This window comes from Perognathus longimembris, chromosome 21 (genome assembly GCF_023159225.1).
Source record: "Perognathus longimembris pacificus isolate PPM17 chromosome 21, ASM2315922v1, whole genome shotgun sequence".
Classification (NCBI taxonomy): domain Eukaryota; kingdom Metazoa; phylum Chordata; class Mammalia; order Rodentia; family Heteromyidae; genus Perognathus; species Perognathus longimembris.
The window spans coordinates 19370640-19389962 of NC_063181.1; the positions used below are offsets into that span (position 1 = coordinate 19370640).

Consider the following 19323-nt stretch of genomic DNA (forward strand, 5'->3'; position numbering starts at 1 on the left):
AGTGGTAGAGTGCTAGCCTTGAGCAAAAAGAAGCCAAGGACAGTGCTCAGGCCCTGAGTTCAAGCCCAGGACTGGCACAAAAATAAAACAAAACAAGAACCTTCACATATGGAGGACCGCACCAGAGAGAAAACAAATATACATGATAGCTCATCAGAACATTGCTTAGTTTGTAAAATGTACAAGATAAAAAGCATCTATATTAATAGCATTCTTTCTGCTCTGAGCTATTAGGGAACAAGATAAGAACCCAATAATCAGTGATAAGAGACATATCACTGTAACAGGCTAAAATTTAATCAGGACTAATATGCTGAGACTTCGTGTTACATTTTCTCTGGATTTAAAAAGCTTGTAAACTCTAATTATTTTAGGTGCTCAAATACAGACTATTCCCCCAATAGCAATTTCTTGTAACATTTATTAGAGATTTAAATATAAACTTAAATTTAAAATACACACTGCACAGATATTCATATTCATTTTGGGGGGTATGTAATGCTTAGATAAAATAATAACAATTTCAAATATAGAAAGTACCATTTCAGCATAATTTATTTTTGTGCTTATTTTACAGAAGAATTTTAAATACATGACAATGAGTATGTTTTACAACCTCCATTGCTTTCTTCTTTAAATGCAGATATCGGCAGAAAAAAAATGGTTTAGATGCAGTTTACTTTCTCCATAGTTGGCTTATTTTTTAGAGAATTATAAACCATGAAAGTAAAATGAGTAAATGTTGGGAGTTTATTGCAAGCAGCACCTTGGGAAAGAAATGAAAGAGAAAGTTGTGTGGTTATAGGATATATACATTTACAATCAATACACATACTGCTATTTGCCCGGATACTAGCCATTCTTTACCTATGTCCAAATAAGTCACATAGAAGCTAATAGTATAAGACAATAGTATATAGAAGTTAATAGTATAAGACAAGAAAGAAAGAGGTAGTTAGATAAACTCTCTCTTTGGATTAAGACAACTGGCTCATTTTTGGACTTATAAGAATGCCATAACTTCTATTATTTTAATCTGCTTTTGTTTTCCTTTAAAATATATGGCAAACCCTAAACTCTGTGTAGTCACCAGAAAATTGTCTCATGTTCCCTAAAGCCCTGTTTCCTATTAACTCCTACTATTTTGCTTTCAGACAGGGAGACAAAAAGACAGAGGGAGAGGGAGACAGAGAAAAGGAGTGAGTGAAAGAGGAGAACAGAAAGGAAGAGGAGGAGGAGGAGGAGGAGGAGGAGGAGGAGGAGGAGGAGGAGGAGGAGGAGGAGGAGGAGGAGGAGGAGGAAGAGAGAGAGACAGAAAGAGAGATAGAGCCATGTACCAAGATGTTTTCTGTATCGTCTAGTTCATTTTCTACTCAAACAATAGGGGAGGTAGTCCCATTTCCTTCTACTGGTATTATCCCAAATATAAGAAATTAGTCAACTTTAAATTCATTTACAATTATATAATTAGCATTTTTCATCCTGTTAAATCCAACTTTGAGTCTTCTATGGGTTTATATCTTAAGAATCAATGAAACTGGCTTATTTTATACATTAAGCCTCCCCTCCCCATAACTTTCATTGACTTTTATATCTTAGTACTTTAAAAAGAATAAGGAATTCCTGAAACAAGTTTTTCAAATACGGAAGTGTGGGAAGTAAAAGATCAAAGAACAATAATAAGCAGTCTAACCTAATAAGTCATATTGATCAGTAAGCCGTATATCTTCCCTATCTGAAATCTCACTAATGAGAATCAGCAGTGGTTGATCTTAAAATGCTTTGAAACTGTGATAGGCTCATGTGGAAAGTAAATGAAGCAAAAGACATGCCTCAAATACAGAGCAAAAATAATTCTGCTAACTTATTCAGTTTACTAACTAATAATACACTTTGTTCTTTGGAACACCAAAAAGTTTTGAATGGCTAAAATATTTAACTATTGAATAGAAAAGCAATATAGGAGAATTTTATCTCCAGTACTACTCTCAATCAGTAAAAGCATTTTACTACATTAGCCCATCAACATATAATGGAGCATTAGCTAAACCTGTTAGGACAGCTGTAACAGATAAGAACTAATAGCTAAAGACTAGATCTTATGATCTCCTAATAGTCAACTACAAAGCATTTTGGGTGTCATTTTGTTTTAAACATTTTATAGATCTTGGAAGATCACAGCCTACTCAGTTATAGTCCCCATTCCTACTGAAAATAATGTAATATATGTCAAATATTTAAGGCAGTATGATTTATAACCATTTAGACATTTACAGAAATACAAAACACAAATACAGCTTACCATAACTTCCCATCACACTGGCACATATAACAGCCCCAAAGAAGTTTGGATAATACTTCTGAATTCTTAAAATCACTCTTTGGCAGGCTTCAGTTGGCTCCTCTCCATTTCTCATGTACTCTACAGCTTGGTAACTGAGTTAAACAAAAGTAAAGCCTTTAGTATCACAGAATAAATAGTAACTTCTAATTGTGTTGTATGAAGCTAAAATTTAAAACCCCCAAACTGTCTCATTTTCCCCATATATAGGTATGAGTAGAGGTCAGTAATGTCTCAAGTTATAAATCAAGGCATGAAAACTTTGCTACAGTGTCATGTATTCAACTAACCCACCATTAATTTCATTTTTGGTTTTGGCTGAATAAATATTACTTAGTAATAATAGCCCATAGTCACAGAGGATAAAAAACACATTTGTATAAGAAAGGGAGATACAATACATGGAGAAAACACTTTACAGGACAAAGTATGCAGTTATAGGAATTAATCATATACAGTAATTCTTTCTACATTTATCAGTTATCATAGTTTCTTTTTTTTTTTTTTTTGCCAGTCCTAGGCTTGGATTCAGGGCCTGAGCACTGTCCCTGGCTTCTTTTTGCTCAAGGCTAGCACTCTGACACTTGAGCCACAGCGCCACTTCTGGCCATTTTCTGTATATGTGGTGCTGGGGAATTGAACCTAGGGCTTCATGTATGCGAGGTGAGCACTCTTGCCACTAGGCCATATTCCCAGCCCCATCATAGTTTCTTTTTTTTTTTTTTGGCCAGTCCTGGGCTTGGACTCAGGGCCTGAGCACTGTCCCTGGCTTCTTCCCGCTCAAGGCTAGCACTCTGCCACTTGAGCCACAGCGCCACTTCTGGCCATTTTCTGTATACGTGGTGCTGGGGAATCGAACCCAGGGCCTCATGTATACGAGGCAAGCACTCTAGCCACTAGGCCATATCCCCAGCCCCCCATCATAGTTTCTTAACACAGTAGCTTTATATGAATTATTTAAATAGATCATACATATTTTCATCTGTGAAGTATTCCACAGGATTATGATTATTAATCTAAAAATTGACTAAGCTGCTGGTAAGAAGTTTGTATAAACAATTTCTAAAAAGTACTTATGCATAACAATTCAAATTATGTGATTATTAAATTTTGTCCTAAAAAATAATTTTCAAGCTCTAGAGTTCAGGAAGGTGAGCAGTCACACCTTGGTAGAAAGCGTAGCAGTATGTCACCATCCCCGGTGGCAGCAGCTGCGCCTACCATATCATCAGCGTAGGCCCCGGCTCCAGGAATTGGAGAATCTCCTACACGTCTGTAAATAGACAGAAGAATAATTTAGGACAGAAAAATCAATTGTAAACTAAACCATGTGAAAAGGTGTTTCAAAATAGGGGATTTCCACATAGCCACTGATTATTATACTAAGTGAATTCTTCACCAGAACACAAAGAGAAAATCTTCCCCAAATCTAAATTAATTGTGTAATAATTTGCTTCCTATATGTGCAATGTCACAGAATGGAATATACAGAACTACATTAAAATGGTACTAGCCAGATGCTAGGAAGTACGATATTTGGGGAGATGTTGGTCAAAAGACACAAAATTTCAGTTTGAGAGGAGAAGAACACTTATTACAAATATGACAATTAATAACAATATATTGTATATTTGAAAACTGCTAACACAGATGTTCATTGTTCTCACCACAAAACAACTAGAATGTGAATGAATAAGCTAAACAGTTTGATTTCCAACAGATTTATCTGTATTTTATTATACACATGAAAATATCATGTTGTGCTCCATAAAGCTACTTGTCAATTTCAAAGAAATTGATTAAAAATCACAGTTACTTTTTGTTGTTGTTGTTGCCAGTCCTGGGCCTTGAACTCAGGGCCTGAGCACTGTCCCTGGCTTCTTTTTGCTCAAGGCTAGCACTCTGCCACTTGAGCTACAGCACCACTTCTGGCCATTTTCTATGTATGTGGTACTGGGGAATCGAACCTAGGGGCTTCATGTATACAAGGCAAGCACTCTTGCCACTAGGCCATATTCCCAGCCCCTAAATTATAGTTACTATTCTACTATCAAAATTCTCTTTCACTTCATTGCTAGATGAACTCAAAAGGTCCAAAATTGATTCATTGTAGCTATAATCTATTTCTGATTTCTATGTAATGCTTTTACTTGTAATAAGATACTTAACATTTTTCCACTACTTCACAATAAAATGAAGAGCTCCTTAGGATGACCTAAAAATCTCTTGTCATCTATGTCAACTTCCTTGAAGCTTTGTCTTTCACTATGTATACTATGTGTACTTCCTACACACCCTCACAGTTTCTTTTTCGGCCAGCTGAAGTTAGGAAATTGAAATGTGCATTACTTGTATCTGTTAGTGCTGTTGCCTGTATGTTTCCCTTCCCTTTCAGTGGACTCATGTCTCACATCTTAGTACTACTTCTCTGGCATTTGTCAACAACTTAGCTTAAATATATCATCACTGATATCCCGAAATATAAGCACTGCTGTGACTCTTCCTTTGGCTCTTAGCAGGTACTAATGATTTTCTTCTAGGCTGATGTTCCTCAGCTAGAGGTGTGCTTTGTATTTTGCTCTGCAAAGCACCTCATATACATCATTGTTATTTGCAGTATGTATTTGAGAGAGCTGTTCTATTGGAAACACTAACCCATGTATTTTGAATTTTATACCATTTGTAGATGTACCAGCAGCAGTCTGTCCTGATTTATGAATTACAACCATGCCTAGAAGTAAAAAGAAAAAGAGAAGCTAAGTACATAATATTTATGACAAATATAAACAGATAATTGAGCATAGTGATTGTTATGGTGTGGATGTCTGTATGTCCAAGTTTGTGTATACAAAATGAAGGACTTAGGAGATGGACCTTTGAGAGGTGAGGCATGATGGCAAAACCCCATGAGTGGACTTAGTACCTCTATAACAGAGACTATCCTCTTTTACTTAGGGAGACCTGGCAAGAAGGTGCCATCTGTGTATCAGAAAGTGGGCTCTCATGCCAGACGCTCAACCTGTCAGTGCTTAGATCACAAGAGGTCAGCTTTCACAATTGTGAGGGGGTAAATTTTTGTTGTTTTTAAGTCTGTGGTATGGTGTTTGAAAGCCTGAATTGACTAAAGAAATATATAAAAACACTCTCTCACTAAGGTAAAAGAGAAGAGATTTGAGAATGCTGAAAACTATACTAGTGATATCAATCTCTGTATTTTAATGACTTGGCTTCATAGCATCAGTGGAAAGACATTCCATATCCTCATTCTTTAACTTGGTCAGTTATAATCACCAATTTAAACTAATATAGACTGTTAACATTACAGTCTGGAAAGAACTATTGAAAACTAATATGGCCAACAAACTGGAACCATCAAAGCACTAAATATTCAATATTGTAAAATCTGCATGTACTAGATTTTGACGGTCTTGTATAAAATATTTACCAAAGTGTGTGTGTATGTATATATATATACTAAGGCAAATAGACAAATGTTATATATGTATGCCTATATGTTATGTTGTACTCATATAAATACATGTACAAATACATAGATATATATATACACATAAATTTTATGTATATTATGAATACATATATATGTGTGCATGTATATATGTATAGAGAGAGAGAAAGAGGGAAAGGGTAAGGAAGAGGGATAGAAAGAAAATCTGTAGTTAATATAATCAAAATCAAGTTCTGGCATTTGAATAAAAATAAAGATAATGGACTAAATATTAATCCTGTAAAACGAATAAAAGACTAGAATTACCAATAGTATCGTGACCATGATCATCTCCTGTTACTTTATGGGTGGGATCATTCTGCTTTGAAATACCAGGTGGTTTGTATGGTCCACAGTGTTTTGAAGGATCGGGAATAACATTCTGTAAATAAGATTCAAGTGAGTTTATATAAAAATGTGTGTAAAATTTGGCAAATGTTTGTTAATCGCTATACAAAAGTAAGATCCCAAAAGACATCTAGTATCTCAAAGCTTCTAGATTAGTTCACTGAAAATGTGAAAATTGATTAATATATATACTGTTATCCAAAACAAAAACATAAAAGCAAATCTAATATGTATACATACTCTCCAGTGATTTGGCTGGCAGTTCTTAGCAAGCCAGTTTGAGTGAAGAGCTTCAGAAGCACTGGTAGATAAATCCTCATTGATAAATCCCATACTTTCAGCAAACATGGTGGCTGGAGATTAGAAAGAAAAATGTAAATTAGCCAAGCATGGTCTTTTAAACAAAATATGTATACTACAGGCATTTTAGCTCAGCTGTCTCTTAAATGTGATACCCAGACATTTATTGCAGAATACAAAAAGACATTTTTGGACAAGAAAAGTTTTAGGAGACTAGATTTTTGGATTTTCAATGCCCACATGTTCTTCCTGCTATTGAATGGCTGAGAACCCTGGGATATACTATGGTAGTCTCTTTGATTACTTTACCTTACAATCTCAGTCTTTACACTTTACTAAGGAAAGGTATACTTCTCACCAACACAGAATCCTACTGATCAAACTAGGATATAAGGCCCAGGGTACAGAAAGTTTGAGACACCAAATGAAGGGACAGTTGGATTCAATGAATGATAACATCCTTAGCTTTGTGCCTTGCAATTATGTACTTTCAACAAATGGAAGGAAGCCCACCAGAGCTGCTAGATAAATAATTAAAATAATTTTTGATCATAGGCTTGGAAATGACACTGCCATAGCGAACTCTTTTTTTTCTGTCCTATTTTGTTAATGTTAATAATGCTCTTTGGGTCTTAAACTTATAAAAATGTAATAGGGAGAGAAAACTAATGGGAAATCCTGCTTCAGTGGCAGCGATTGCTCATCTATAGATAATAGAGTATTTTTAAAAATTTAGTCCAAAAGACAAACAAAGCAAGACTTAGAAGTTAAGCAACTTATACAGGCACAAAGTATTAAGTAAAACAGATAGAATTTGAGCTTAGGTCTGCTTTTTTCCTTTTTCTTTTTTAAATAGTAAGCCCTATTTTTCAGCGAGTACTAGGAACAAAAGAAAGAAATGTTAATTATAGCTAAAAAATACCTGACTCTCCCACTAAAAGTGTGTGTGTTGTATGTTCCAGTACTTTCCGTGCGACACCAATTGCATTTTTAATTCGTCTAAGATCTCCTACTGCACCTACATTCATAACAGTGCTGTAAGAAAAAACAAAGCAGTAAATTTACTAAGATTTTCAGAGGATCAGTTTAGGTTAAAAAAAATATTACATGCTTCTAAACAATGTTTTGTAGGATAAACTTAATTAGCTTAACCCAAAAGTGAAAACATACCCACCGACAGAATGAAATTAAAAAAAAAAAAGTCAAATGACCATATATTCCAGGTGGTCAGTTTCTTCTAGCTCATTCTAAGTACAGAGCCTTATAGTTTCAGGTCAAAGAACTGATAGCATTTGCACCTGGTAGGATAATGACTGTTTATAAGGTCAGAGGCATATTTTGAAAGGATTTCACCCCAATTTAAGAAGACCACCTAGTTTTCTGAGATATTTCCACTTGTAGGTTATTTACTTGGAAGATAAACTCCTTGAGTTTGAAAGGTCAGTTAAATAAGCTAAGAGTCTTGAAGACCTGTGTAAAACTCACACATTTTTTCATCTTTGTTTTAGAAGGTTCCAGCTCCAAATGTAATTCACTATAAACTGAAGACACAGAGATGAGTAGGTATTAAGGGTGTTCTTACCCATCCATGATCAAGGCATCCAGTGTGGTCTCCCCAAGTTCATCAGGACTTCCTCCAAAGCCCACAGAGCCATCACACTGCTCTCTCTCACACACAGCACAGCCACTCTCAACTGCGTCCAGGGCAGAACCTCCAGATGTTAATGTCCGCCAGGCTGTTAAACCCAGTAATTCTTGTTTAACATTTCTTCCAATATCAACATGCAACACTTCAAAACCCTTTTCAGACTCTTATTTCTCTTCTTTTCATATTCTTACTCTCAAATTGAAGTTATAACAGACTATTTAATCAAATGGCACAAAAGTGCTACGAAAGACAGGGAAAGAGACAAAATTATATCACTAGTTACTATGAAACATTAAAGACTGGTTACTCGTGCAAAGCGAGTGCTTTTTCACTTACATAGATTTCTTCTGTAGAAATGAAGAAAGTATCCTGTTTTATTTTAAAAAGTACAACTGAAAATACTCAGGAAGTTAAATTGAAACACCTATTAAATCACAGTGATAAATATCTGTACAATTATGATTATCATCTTTTTTCTGATACATGTTTTTGCTATGTATATAGCTGAGACTAGCCTGGGACTCACTGTGTAGCCCAGGCTTGCCACTGGCCTGGAGTTCATCTGTCCTCCTGTGTGCTGGGATTACAGGCATGTGCCACTCAGTTCATTAAAATATGCATAATTGATACTTATAGTGAGGTAACACCCAACAAAGCAAGTTTCAGTGAAACTGTAAACAGCAAGTAAACAACTGCAATAAAGGCTTCATATGGATTCTAGTAATTTCTATAACATCTTTTGAGTTAATACTGTGCAATTACAATCTTCATCGTAAAAGAGGAAACAAGAGACCCCAAGGTTAAACACTAGAGTAGCCCTTCTTGCAGGTGCATGCTGTTCTGTGGATGGAAGGTCTTCTTCATGGACAGTTTCTTCAAAGGCAGATGCCATTGTCAGCAAGCACTATCAACAGGGTACCTACAAGGCTAGAAATGGATTCGTAGGCAGTTTCCAGCTTCAAAACAGGTAATTTTCAAGGAACTTCCACTATGCCCACGTTCCTGAGCTTTCTTTCAGTCTCCGTGCTCCGACTATGTCACAATTTGATTCCTCATTTTCGGGGTTGTTTATGGGCAGCATACATGCCTATCACATATACAATCTGGAGTACCTTCTATGCTCAAAGAGTCAATATATCAACAGACTTGGACATAGGTGGTTTTGATAATTGTCCTGTAGTAGTAGTATGAATTGAAGAGAATTAAAGAAACAAGCATAAGACTACACTAAAATGTATGAGAGGGGTAATATCAAAGCACAGAAGATGGTATGACTTAAGCTCGAATTGGGCTACTGAGGGCAATAAATCCGGGAATGCTTCCTAGAAGAGGTGATACTTTAATGATTCATAAACCTCCCTGACTGCAGACTGCAAACAAGAATTACTTGGGGAGCTCTAAAACAATCACACCAACAAACCAAGAACAGATGCCAACATCTTGATTCAATACAAAGGAGTCTAGAAGAGAAGAGACATATTAAAGGAGACAGTGGAGAAGCAGACATCCTGTGAAATGACGGGGTGTTCCCTCCAAACAGCAGCATAGGCCCTTCTATTAGAGTACCAAGAGAGCGGCCCTAAGAGTTGAGGTCGGTGGGCAGGTGGCGTGGGCAGGGTAAAGTTCAGCAGTAGCTGGGAACTGAGTGGGGTGGGGAGGGGGAAGGACAGGGTAAAGATCACTTTCAGAGACTGCCAGAGTCTAGCGCCCATCCCAGTCCCCCTACAACTTCTTGGTGCCCGCGGCCTGGCGCCTCCCCCAACCCCCTCGGCCCTGAAAACTTCCCAGGGCCCGGCAGCCCGCCAGGTCTTCTCAGACCTGCGAGCTGTGGAAGCATAGCCACCAGCCCCGGTCCGCCGCTCCGCACCTGCTAGGGTTGCATTCTTAAAAGGCCAAGTGTTGAGGACCAGAGGGAGGGAGCCAGAGCCGCGCACCAGGGCCGGGCCGAGCAGCAACGGCACGAGAAGCAGCGGTATATTCGACTTCCGCGCCATCGCTGCCGGCGCGACCGAGGTCGTAGGCTGTGAGGTCAGAAGCCAACCAGGCAGTCGGAGAGCTCCGCTGACCTCGTGACTTACAGGCCACGCCCTCTGGGTGGCCACGCCCACCCCGCTAGCCCGGAATGGGGAGGGCAGGGTCCAGTGCGCTCCTTCAGGTCTCGCGAGACGTGGCCCTCTCGTGGTCCTTGAACTGCGGAGGAATATTGGGCGTTCCGCACGGGGTTCTATCCCGCGTTGGTGTAGGTTTTGCTTAAATGCTGCGCAGATTTTGTTTTATTATTTTTTTAAATAGCTAACCAGATTGCGGCGTTCCCTGATTTTAAAGGCAGATGAAGCTTCATCTTAGAAAATAAGTGTGAAATAATGTCATTATACTCTCCACACTAGTGTGAAAGTGTGAATCATAGTGAGTGGTGCGGCCCTAGGAACTTAATCGAGTTGCTTGGTACTGTTATTCCAAGGTTACAGATTTGTACTCAGAAGATGGAGTTGAAAAATTTGCCAAGCCAAAAGGAAGAAAAAGAAGAAAATATGTACCCTAGAATTCCTCAGAGCTTTGTAATGTCTTTGGGGAGTACAGATGAATTGTGTCTTGCTAAGACCGCATCCATTTCAGATGTTTGCTCCTCGCAGTTCCTGTGGTTTCTCCCCACAGCTTTTTGTAGGACGTCCTCTGAACGGAAATCCCTGAGCTGGAAGAAAAAAGAGCCTGGGAAAATAGAAATGTACCTACCCTCTCCACAGCCCACTGAAGTGCATGTTCCTTGCCTGCAGGCAAGAAAGGCCACCTCAGTTCTTTTCCTTTTTTCTTTTTAATGTATTTTACCTTTTTGCCTGGCACCATTAAATACTGAATAAATGTTTGAATAAAAGAGGGATGGAGACTTTACATGCATGATAGAGGATGCTCATTTTGATAATTTAGTTGCTTGCAGAGGTGTGCAAGTATGAACCAGTAAATCCCTTTGGGACTGGAGTGCTTGTCCATGTAGCTGAAGGAAGACAAATACTTTTACAAAACATCCAAAAATCTATTCAGACTTATAAAATATGATCTAGATGGGAGTTGTGAGGATTACACATAAACCTTCAAGGTTCTTATTGCTAGGAAACTGAATACATAATTTAAACAACATGAGATAGTGTACAAGAATTATCCCAAGGCAGGAAATGCTGTTAAAGAATAACATGAAATTAAAGGGAATTGACACAAGTTCCTTCTAAGGGATTTCGGATTTCGGAGTGGGAACACAGTATTTGTATTTAGCTTAATGAATATAAAACTAAAACCAAGTGAAATGGGAAAAGTTCATGAAGCCAGGCAAAAAAGCAGGGAAAATAACATAGTCCTCCTTTGAATTAGTTTTTCTTAGGCATTTAGTTTAGTATTATACAGCCTAAGGAAGTAGCCTTTAGGGAAAACTGCAAGATACAATACATAGAAAATTGGTCTCAATTTTTGTTTTTTGTTTGTTTTTGTTTTTTTTCACTTTTGTATTTGTTTGTTTCCTGCCTGTTCTGGGGCTAGAACTCAGGGTCTAGGCACTGTCCCTGAGTTTTTCTGCTCAATGCTAGCACTCTGTCACTTTGACCCACAGCTCCAGCTTTTTGGTAGTTAATTGGGTAAAAGAATATGATAGACTTTCCTGCCCAGGCTGGCTTTGAACTGTGGTACTCAAATCTCAGCCTCCTGAGTAGCTAGCATTGTGCCATTTGTAAAAATGTAAACTAATCTACTGTGAAGTCCGTTCTTTTCTCCGATATTCTCTCTCCTTACTTGAAATAAAAATATTGGCAGGGAAGTTTACCTCATCTGCAGGTTGGAAATTACCTTATAGTGTGAATGTTTGAGACAAAGTCTTAATATTTCATTTTTCTTAAGGATAGTTGTATTTAATTAAAATAATCAACAAGCAGGACTATAGCCTATTTGTGGGTTTTTAGAAGCCATTAAGCCACTTGGTGGATTCAGTTTGATTAAATGTAGTCTCATCTCTATAGCTAGGTCTCAATCAAACTTGTTTGGGTATTTTGGTTTCTTCTAGAATATTATATGTATTTTAACTAATACTTGAAGAATTGTTCCAAATTTGTACTGGGAAGTTACATTATGTTACACTCAGATTTTGATTTAGGCCTCAAAGTAACTGGGTTCTTTTGTTGAAGTACAAGTAAATGAAAATGGTTATCTTTTATTAATAAGATTAGTATACTTTAAAAAGGATCTAAGATTTCTTAGCATCCGTTTTAATTTTTATTTATGCAAATCATTAATTTTACAACAAATAGATGTAGCATTACTACTAAATAAAACTAGTATAACATAATTTGTGTATAATTTTAGAATTTATTATAGTTTGCTTATTAAAATGTCTATTCTTCTAAGGAAAAATTATTTATAACTAATAAGGTGATTTGCAACGCCTGCATTTAAAACATAGAACACTATATGCTATCATCTGTGTTTAATATGTGTAATCTTTCTGAGCCAGCCTCCCTCATCTCTTCTATAAAATGGAGATACTTATAATGTTCTTTCTTATTTTATGAAGTTTTGTGAATGATATAGGAGATATTTAGCAATATTAAACTACTAGTGTTCTTTGTAATTTCCAATTACAAATATTCATCAGTGGGCATCAGAGAAGAAACAGTCTATACAAAACAGCAAAAATTAATCAATTTGAGAGAAAAAATGTCCATAGAAGTAATAAAGAGTTGAATGCAACACCAGAATTCATCTTAAAGTCACCATTTAGAATTCCTTTGACTCTATGAAATGAGAGTTAAAAAGTGTTTCTTGTCTTCTTTGAGCTGTCTACAAATTTTCATTTAAATGTTTATAGAGATGGGACATGACAGGACTGTGAGATTTCTAGATGTCTTAAGAACAGTATCTTCAAATTTTACCCAGGACAAACTCTCAAATGGAATTCTTAAAAGGTGTTACAATCTCAGCTCTGTGTGTGTGTGTGTGTGTGTGTGTGTGTGTGTGTGTGTGTGTGTGTATCTGTGTGTGTGTGTGTGTGTGTTGGAACTTAAGGGAGAGTAGTTTCATGCAGCTATAGGCTCCCCTCCATTTCTTCTAAAACTTCATGGCTTTCAATTTATCAGTCTCAGAAGGATGAAGAGTTGAGTCTCTCCTGATAGCATTTGAAGCTGTGGTTCCACAGAGGATTTACCACTATAGTTGCAGGGAGTCAAGGTATTTCAAATCTGAGGCTTAAAAATCTAAGCCATTGCCTCCAGCTTTTGCACTGATGCTGTGAAATCCGTTTGAGAAACATGACCATGTTTTACTACTTGTTCAAAGCTGTGAGCGTGACTTGGCATTGAAATAATAATTTCTTTAAAAAAAAAACTCCCCACTGAACTATTATGTGGGTTATCTAAATACAGTTTTATTATTTGATTGGCATTTGCTCGTCAGTTTCGCAAACCATAGGTAATAATTTTTTTGATGTTAGAGCATTTTGATATAGTGTTTCTAATTTAGGTCCATTTTTCACATTAATCTAGGAACACTTGCTTTAACTACCTAAAGGTACACTCTGGATATAATTAGAGTCATAGAGAAGTGTCAGTATTCTCTAAATTAGAAAACACAGTATTTTTTTTTAATTTAATTTTATTGTCAAGGTGATGTACAGAAGTATCACAGTTACATATGTAAGGTACTGAGTACATTTCTTCTCGGTTATGTCCTCATCTCCCTAAACCATTTATCTAACCAGTAGCAGATTCGAAAAGCAAACTTATTTTTTAACTTTTTATACTTTCAAAGTCATCTTAGTGACATATGAAGACCATGATTGTTTAGTAGAATGTTCGCCTTTTAATTGATATTTTTCCCCTCAAACTACGCTATGTGCAATGTGTTCCCAATTTATACTTGTGATGTTAGGGCATTACTATTATAAAGTTTACATAAGATAGAGATAGGACCTTGCTTTTTATGACAGTTGTTTAAGAAATTATTATGTTTTTATAAAGGAGATCCATTACTGTAGTAAAGGCCTACAAGAACAGAACAAACCTCACACTGTCTTCCTACCACTTTAAAGATCACTTTGATATTGTTACCTAGTATCCCCAGTGTATTTTAATTAAAAAATTCAACAATATGAGCAGATTCCCAAGGTAACAATCATTTATATAGTATTTTGAAAAATTGAAACATCATATCAATTGCTTGATTTAAACAAAAAAGTGTTCTAATCGTAAATCATGGATTTTCTTTGTAACTGTGTAGATAGTCTATTTCCCAGTGGTGTATATAAAGATTTGAAAGTAAAGATTATTTTACAAATAATCTTTTGTAGAAATAATGTATGTGGTATGTGATATATATATATGTATATACCTACATATGGATACAAATGTCTCAAATATCTGTTGTTCAGCCCTGATAGGAAGATGCCAAATTGATAGTTAATTGTTACATTTAATGTTATTTAAACATTAATAAGAATATCTAATTAATATGACTACTAATAATGAATAGTTTGACATATAAACATTTGGTATTATATGCAGTTATATAACACACTTTCTAATTAAATATATTTTAACCTCCTCAGATATCATTAAAATTTGTGGTTTTTATGTTTTTATTGCAAAATCTAAATATGAAGAAGAGCTCAGATCACGTTACAGATTCAAGGTTTTTTAAATAAAATGAATACTCAAGTATTCTCACCATTTATAGCAGCAAGTGTTACTTACAGATTCTAAAACCTACAACATATTATCTTAAAGCCTTTATTTTATAAGTTTTGTTCAAAGAAAATTTGAGCAGGGGGGCTGGAGATATGGCCTAGTGGCAAGAGTGCTTGCCTCATATACATGAGGCCCTGGGTTCAATTCCCCAGCACCACATATACAGAAAATGGCCAGAAGTGGTGCTGTGGCTCAAGTGTCAGAGTGCTAGCCTTGAGCAAAAAGAAGCCAGGGACAGTGCTCAAGCCTTGAGTCCAAGGCCCAGGACAGGCAAAAAAAAAAAAAAAAAAAAGAAAATTTGAGCAGGAAGTACAAAGCTATTCCCATTTTTTTTTTTTTTGGCCAGTTCTGGGCCTTGGACTCAGGGCCTGAGCACTGTCCCTGGCTTCTTTTGGTTCAAGGCTAGCACTCTGCCATGTGGTGCTGGGGAATCAAACCCAGGGCTTCATGTATACGAGGCAAGCACTCTTGCCACTAGGCCATATCCCCAGCCTAGCTATTCCCATCTTCTCTTCTCATTGCATATAACAGCACCTTCTCCTTATCAATAACCCCTATGGTATATCCTTTACAGTTGATGAGCCTTCATTGACAACTGAAGCCCACAGTTCACTTTAAGGTTTGCCCTGGGTCACATGTAGTCAATAGGTTTGATGACTGTACAATGACATGGTCCTATCATTATGCTATTCTACACAATAGTTTTTTTTTTTTTTTTTTTTTTTTTTTGCCAGTCCTGGGGCTTGGACTCAGGGCCTGAGCACTGTCCCTGGCTTCTTCTTGCTCAAGGCTAGCACTCTGCCACTTGAGCCACAGCGCCACTTCTGGCCATTTTCTGTATATGTGGTGCTGGGGAATTGATCCTAGGGCCTCATGTATTCGAGGCAAGCACTCTTGCCACTAGGCCATATCCCCAGCCCCACAATAGTTTTTTGCTGCACAAATTTGCTCTACTCTGCCTCAATATCCCTTTCTTCTTCCAAACCCTGGCAACTGCTGTTTCAGTGATGCCATAGTTTTACTTTTGCTAAAATGTCATGTTAGAATCCTATAGTCTATAGACTATATGTCTATAGACTATATATCTATAGATATATATATCTATATAGTCTATAGATTATATGTGGTGTTGAGGAATCGAACCCAGGGCTTATGTATACGAGTCAAGCACTCTTGCCACTAGGCCATATTCTCAGCCTCCCCATGTATTTTTTCTCTCTTTTCAATGAGAGTTAATTTCTTTTTAAGATATAATAATATTCCATCATCTTGATGTACAGCAGTCATCTCAGTTGCTTCCACGTTTTGGCAATTATGAATAAAGCTGCTCTAAACATCTGTGTATAGGCACGACAATTTTAAAGGATGTAGAAAACTCATTAATATCTGCACAAAAATTAGCTATTGACTTCTGTTGTTTTACAATTTCTGTTGAAATTTTTCAGAATTCATTGGTCAGACTGGTTTATATAACATGACAACATAATCTTTTAAATTATGTATATGGATTTTGGACACATACAGTGCTCATCTCTGAGTCTGTTACTGACTCTAGGTTTTCTGAAGAGTCAGGACAGATTTAGAGATTAAGCAGGTATCCAAATGCGGGGCAAATTCAGAATATCAGGTGGTTTGAGGTGAGCTCTAATTCAGAGGAAGGGAATTTTGAGTCCATCTTTTTACTTTTGGCCTGGTGCAGGATTGATTAGATTGTAAGCCTACTAGCTTTTAGTTTAAACCCAAAGGTCAGAAGATGCTTAATAGTATAGGAGCCTTACTTACCAGATAGCCCATAAAGGCCTAGATCATAAATCTTGAAAAGTTCTTGAAATCCATAGGTTATAGGCTATGGAAACTAACTCTGAAATTTTGTTCTTGCAGTTGCAAATACTAGTAAACTTAAAAGTGGCATTTTAAGGGATTTATTATGCATTTAATTTATTATGCAGTTGATAAGGTAGAGAGCTTCTCATATTAGTTCAATAGCTCTAAAATGTTAAAATTTACTTGGAACCTTCTTGTCCCTAGAGAGCTAGGGTTATTCCAGACAGCCATCCATATTCTACATCAGAAAAGGGCCACATCCCTGTTTCCCTTTATTAGGTAACAAAAGCATTCCTAGACCATCTCAACAGAATGCTACTTTGTGATCATTGGTTAGAAAGATGTTATTTGGCTTTGTTAGTAATGCTGTGATACAAACATATTTTCCATTCTACAATAATAATAATAATAATAATATTATTATTATTATTGCCATTACTACTACTAATACTACTATGACTAGAAATAGTAGTATTTTAATTTTGAAGGACCTCCATTTCATTTCTGGCTCAATGAAGTAGAACGTAGGAATATACATATAGAAACAGGAGCTCAGACACTTAGGAGGCCTACATGTTTATGTCTGTATATTTCTAAAATCTTTATAAAGGACACTGAACTTCATGTGTATTGCAGTCTGAACCAATCTTATTTATACTTCAGGGATCAAAGAAATTCCATTCAGTATCAGAATTATGACTGTGCTCAGTAGGACATTGAAATGAAAACGGTACTTCTCTCTCCAGGATAAAAAGATAGTTATTTTTGAGAGTAAGAGATTAAAGAGAAAATCAAAGAATGAATGCCTGTGAATTTTGATCTTCTCTCAGAACAGTAAAGGTCACCTGCCAAGATTATAGTAGTTTAGGATTAGAATTGGCAAGTAGAACTTGGGCAAGAAGTGAACAAATACACCATGGAACATGAAAGAAGAGCCATTTGGAATAAAGTAGCCTGGTATCAGTCCTGACTAATCATTGTCTTTTGCTTTTTCTCAGTATCATTGCAAAATATTTGTTACAACATAAAAGATGAAAAATTAGCTTGCTGAGAGAGGGCCTAATTGTTTGATGTGAAATACATTGGTGTTTCAGACAATGGCCAAGCCCAGATTAGAGAGTGAGAAAGTAGGAGGTTGTACTAAGTGATAAGAGCCTTTTTTCAGACTGTTGATCATTGCTTCCTAGGTTCCAAAAGCAGGGTTCTCAATTGAGGAGGATTTTACAATTGAATATAGTCTTAGGAACTGTTGGCTTCATGCCCCCCACCCTTTCCTTCTTTTTTGCTTTCCACCTCACTCCCAGTTCCTTCTTCCCTTTCTTCCTTTGTTACTTCTACCTACTACCTTGCCTTTCTTCTCCTCTCCTTTCCTTTTCTTTGTTACTCAATTACTTCCAGAGTATTTGTTGGTTACCTGTTTTGTTTTAGGAGTGGATATAATGGAAAAGCAGACAACTTTCCTTCTCGGATGGAGTTTATCTAAAGTACTAAGCCTGGAAAGAACCATGGATACAAACAAAGCAGCATCCGGGAATTACAGGGATGGAATGCACTATTCATACAGAGGCATTGAGGAGTCATTTTGAAAGAACACCCTGTGTCAATGACCTGCATGTGTGTTGTAAGAGAAGACATGAGTCTGACAATAAAGTTTGGTAGCAGATTGTACTGGACAATGTTACTACATATAATTCATATATATGAATACAATATATAAAATTAATATATATACTTATATAATGAATGATGAATAATATATGCACACATATGTAACGTATCCTATTTTTCCTCCTGAACTATATATATGTATATACACATATGTATGCTTTGGATACAATTATTATTAATGGAGCATCCCGACACATTCCTGAGCCTGGTGAAGTTAAAAAACGTACACTGCTCATAGCAATCATAGGAGGGTACTCACGGAAGTGATCATTAGTGTTGACTTGAATAACTTCATGAATGGAGCAACCCAACCTTCTGTCTCTTTTACTTATGTCTTTCTTCAAAGAAGAAAACCATATTTCTGGTTTAAGTTAGATGAAGTAAGAGAAGAATAACTTAAAAAATATTAGGGAAAGTCTTTTTCCCCATTCTTATATTTTCTGTCATATAGAAGGTATTCATTGACTACCCTTGGCTTTTCACTCCTTGACTCCATGGCGCCTTTGATGGATGAATTTGGACATACTGAAGTGGCTTGGAATGTTTATTAACCTTTAACCCCTGGAACCTCTTTGCCTCTGATTTGTCATGCCTGGCTGTACAAGTCTGTCTATTTTAGAGCCATGGATGATCTGACTAATTCAAGCTTCTGGCACTCTGGATTTCACATTTTTATTTACTGAGAATGCTGGTGAGGAAGAACAATATTATTTGATTAAATTATCTGACGGACACAGCAAAAGTAATAGCCCCACCTTGCCTTCTGTTTCAGAAACATATTCACACATAATTTCATTGAGGAAAAGTAATTTTACATTGGAAGGATTAAGTTAAATGTCATGATCAAACTTATAGCTATTAACAGTAGCAGTGAGATAATACACCCAGAGGTTCTAGGTGTTCTTCATACACAAGGCAATGTTTTCCTTTTATATATGTAACTGCTGTGTGTGTGTGTGTGTGTGAGAGA

The 19323-nt window shown here is 36.5% G+C and overlaps 1 protein-coding gene across 1 annotated transcript; it reads right to left on the reverse strand.

The window, feature by feature from the left end:
* Nucleotides 1-533: 533 nt before the first annotated feature.
* Nucleotides 534-10203, reverse strand: Aga (aspartylglucosaminidase). The gene is made up of 9 exons (XM_048330710.1): nucleotides 10010-10203; nucleotides 8077-8230; nucleotides 7417-7529; nucleotides 6435-6547; nucleotides 6114-6228; nucleotides 4997-5072; nucleotides 3507-3614; nucleotides 2303-2436; nucleotides 534-766 (listed from the first exon to the last, which is right to left on the reverse strand). Exons 1-9 carry the CDS (start codon nucleotides 10134-10136, stop codon nucleotides 666-668), a joined length of 1041 nt encoding a protein of 346 aa, XP_048186667.1. The 5' UTR covers nucleotides 10137-10203; the 3' UTR covers nucleotides 534-665.
* Nucleotides 10204-19323: the final 9120 nt, after the last annotated feature.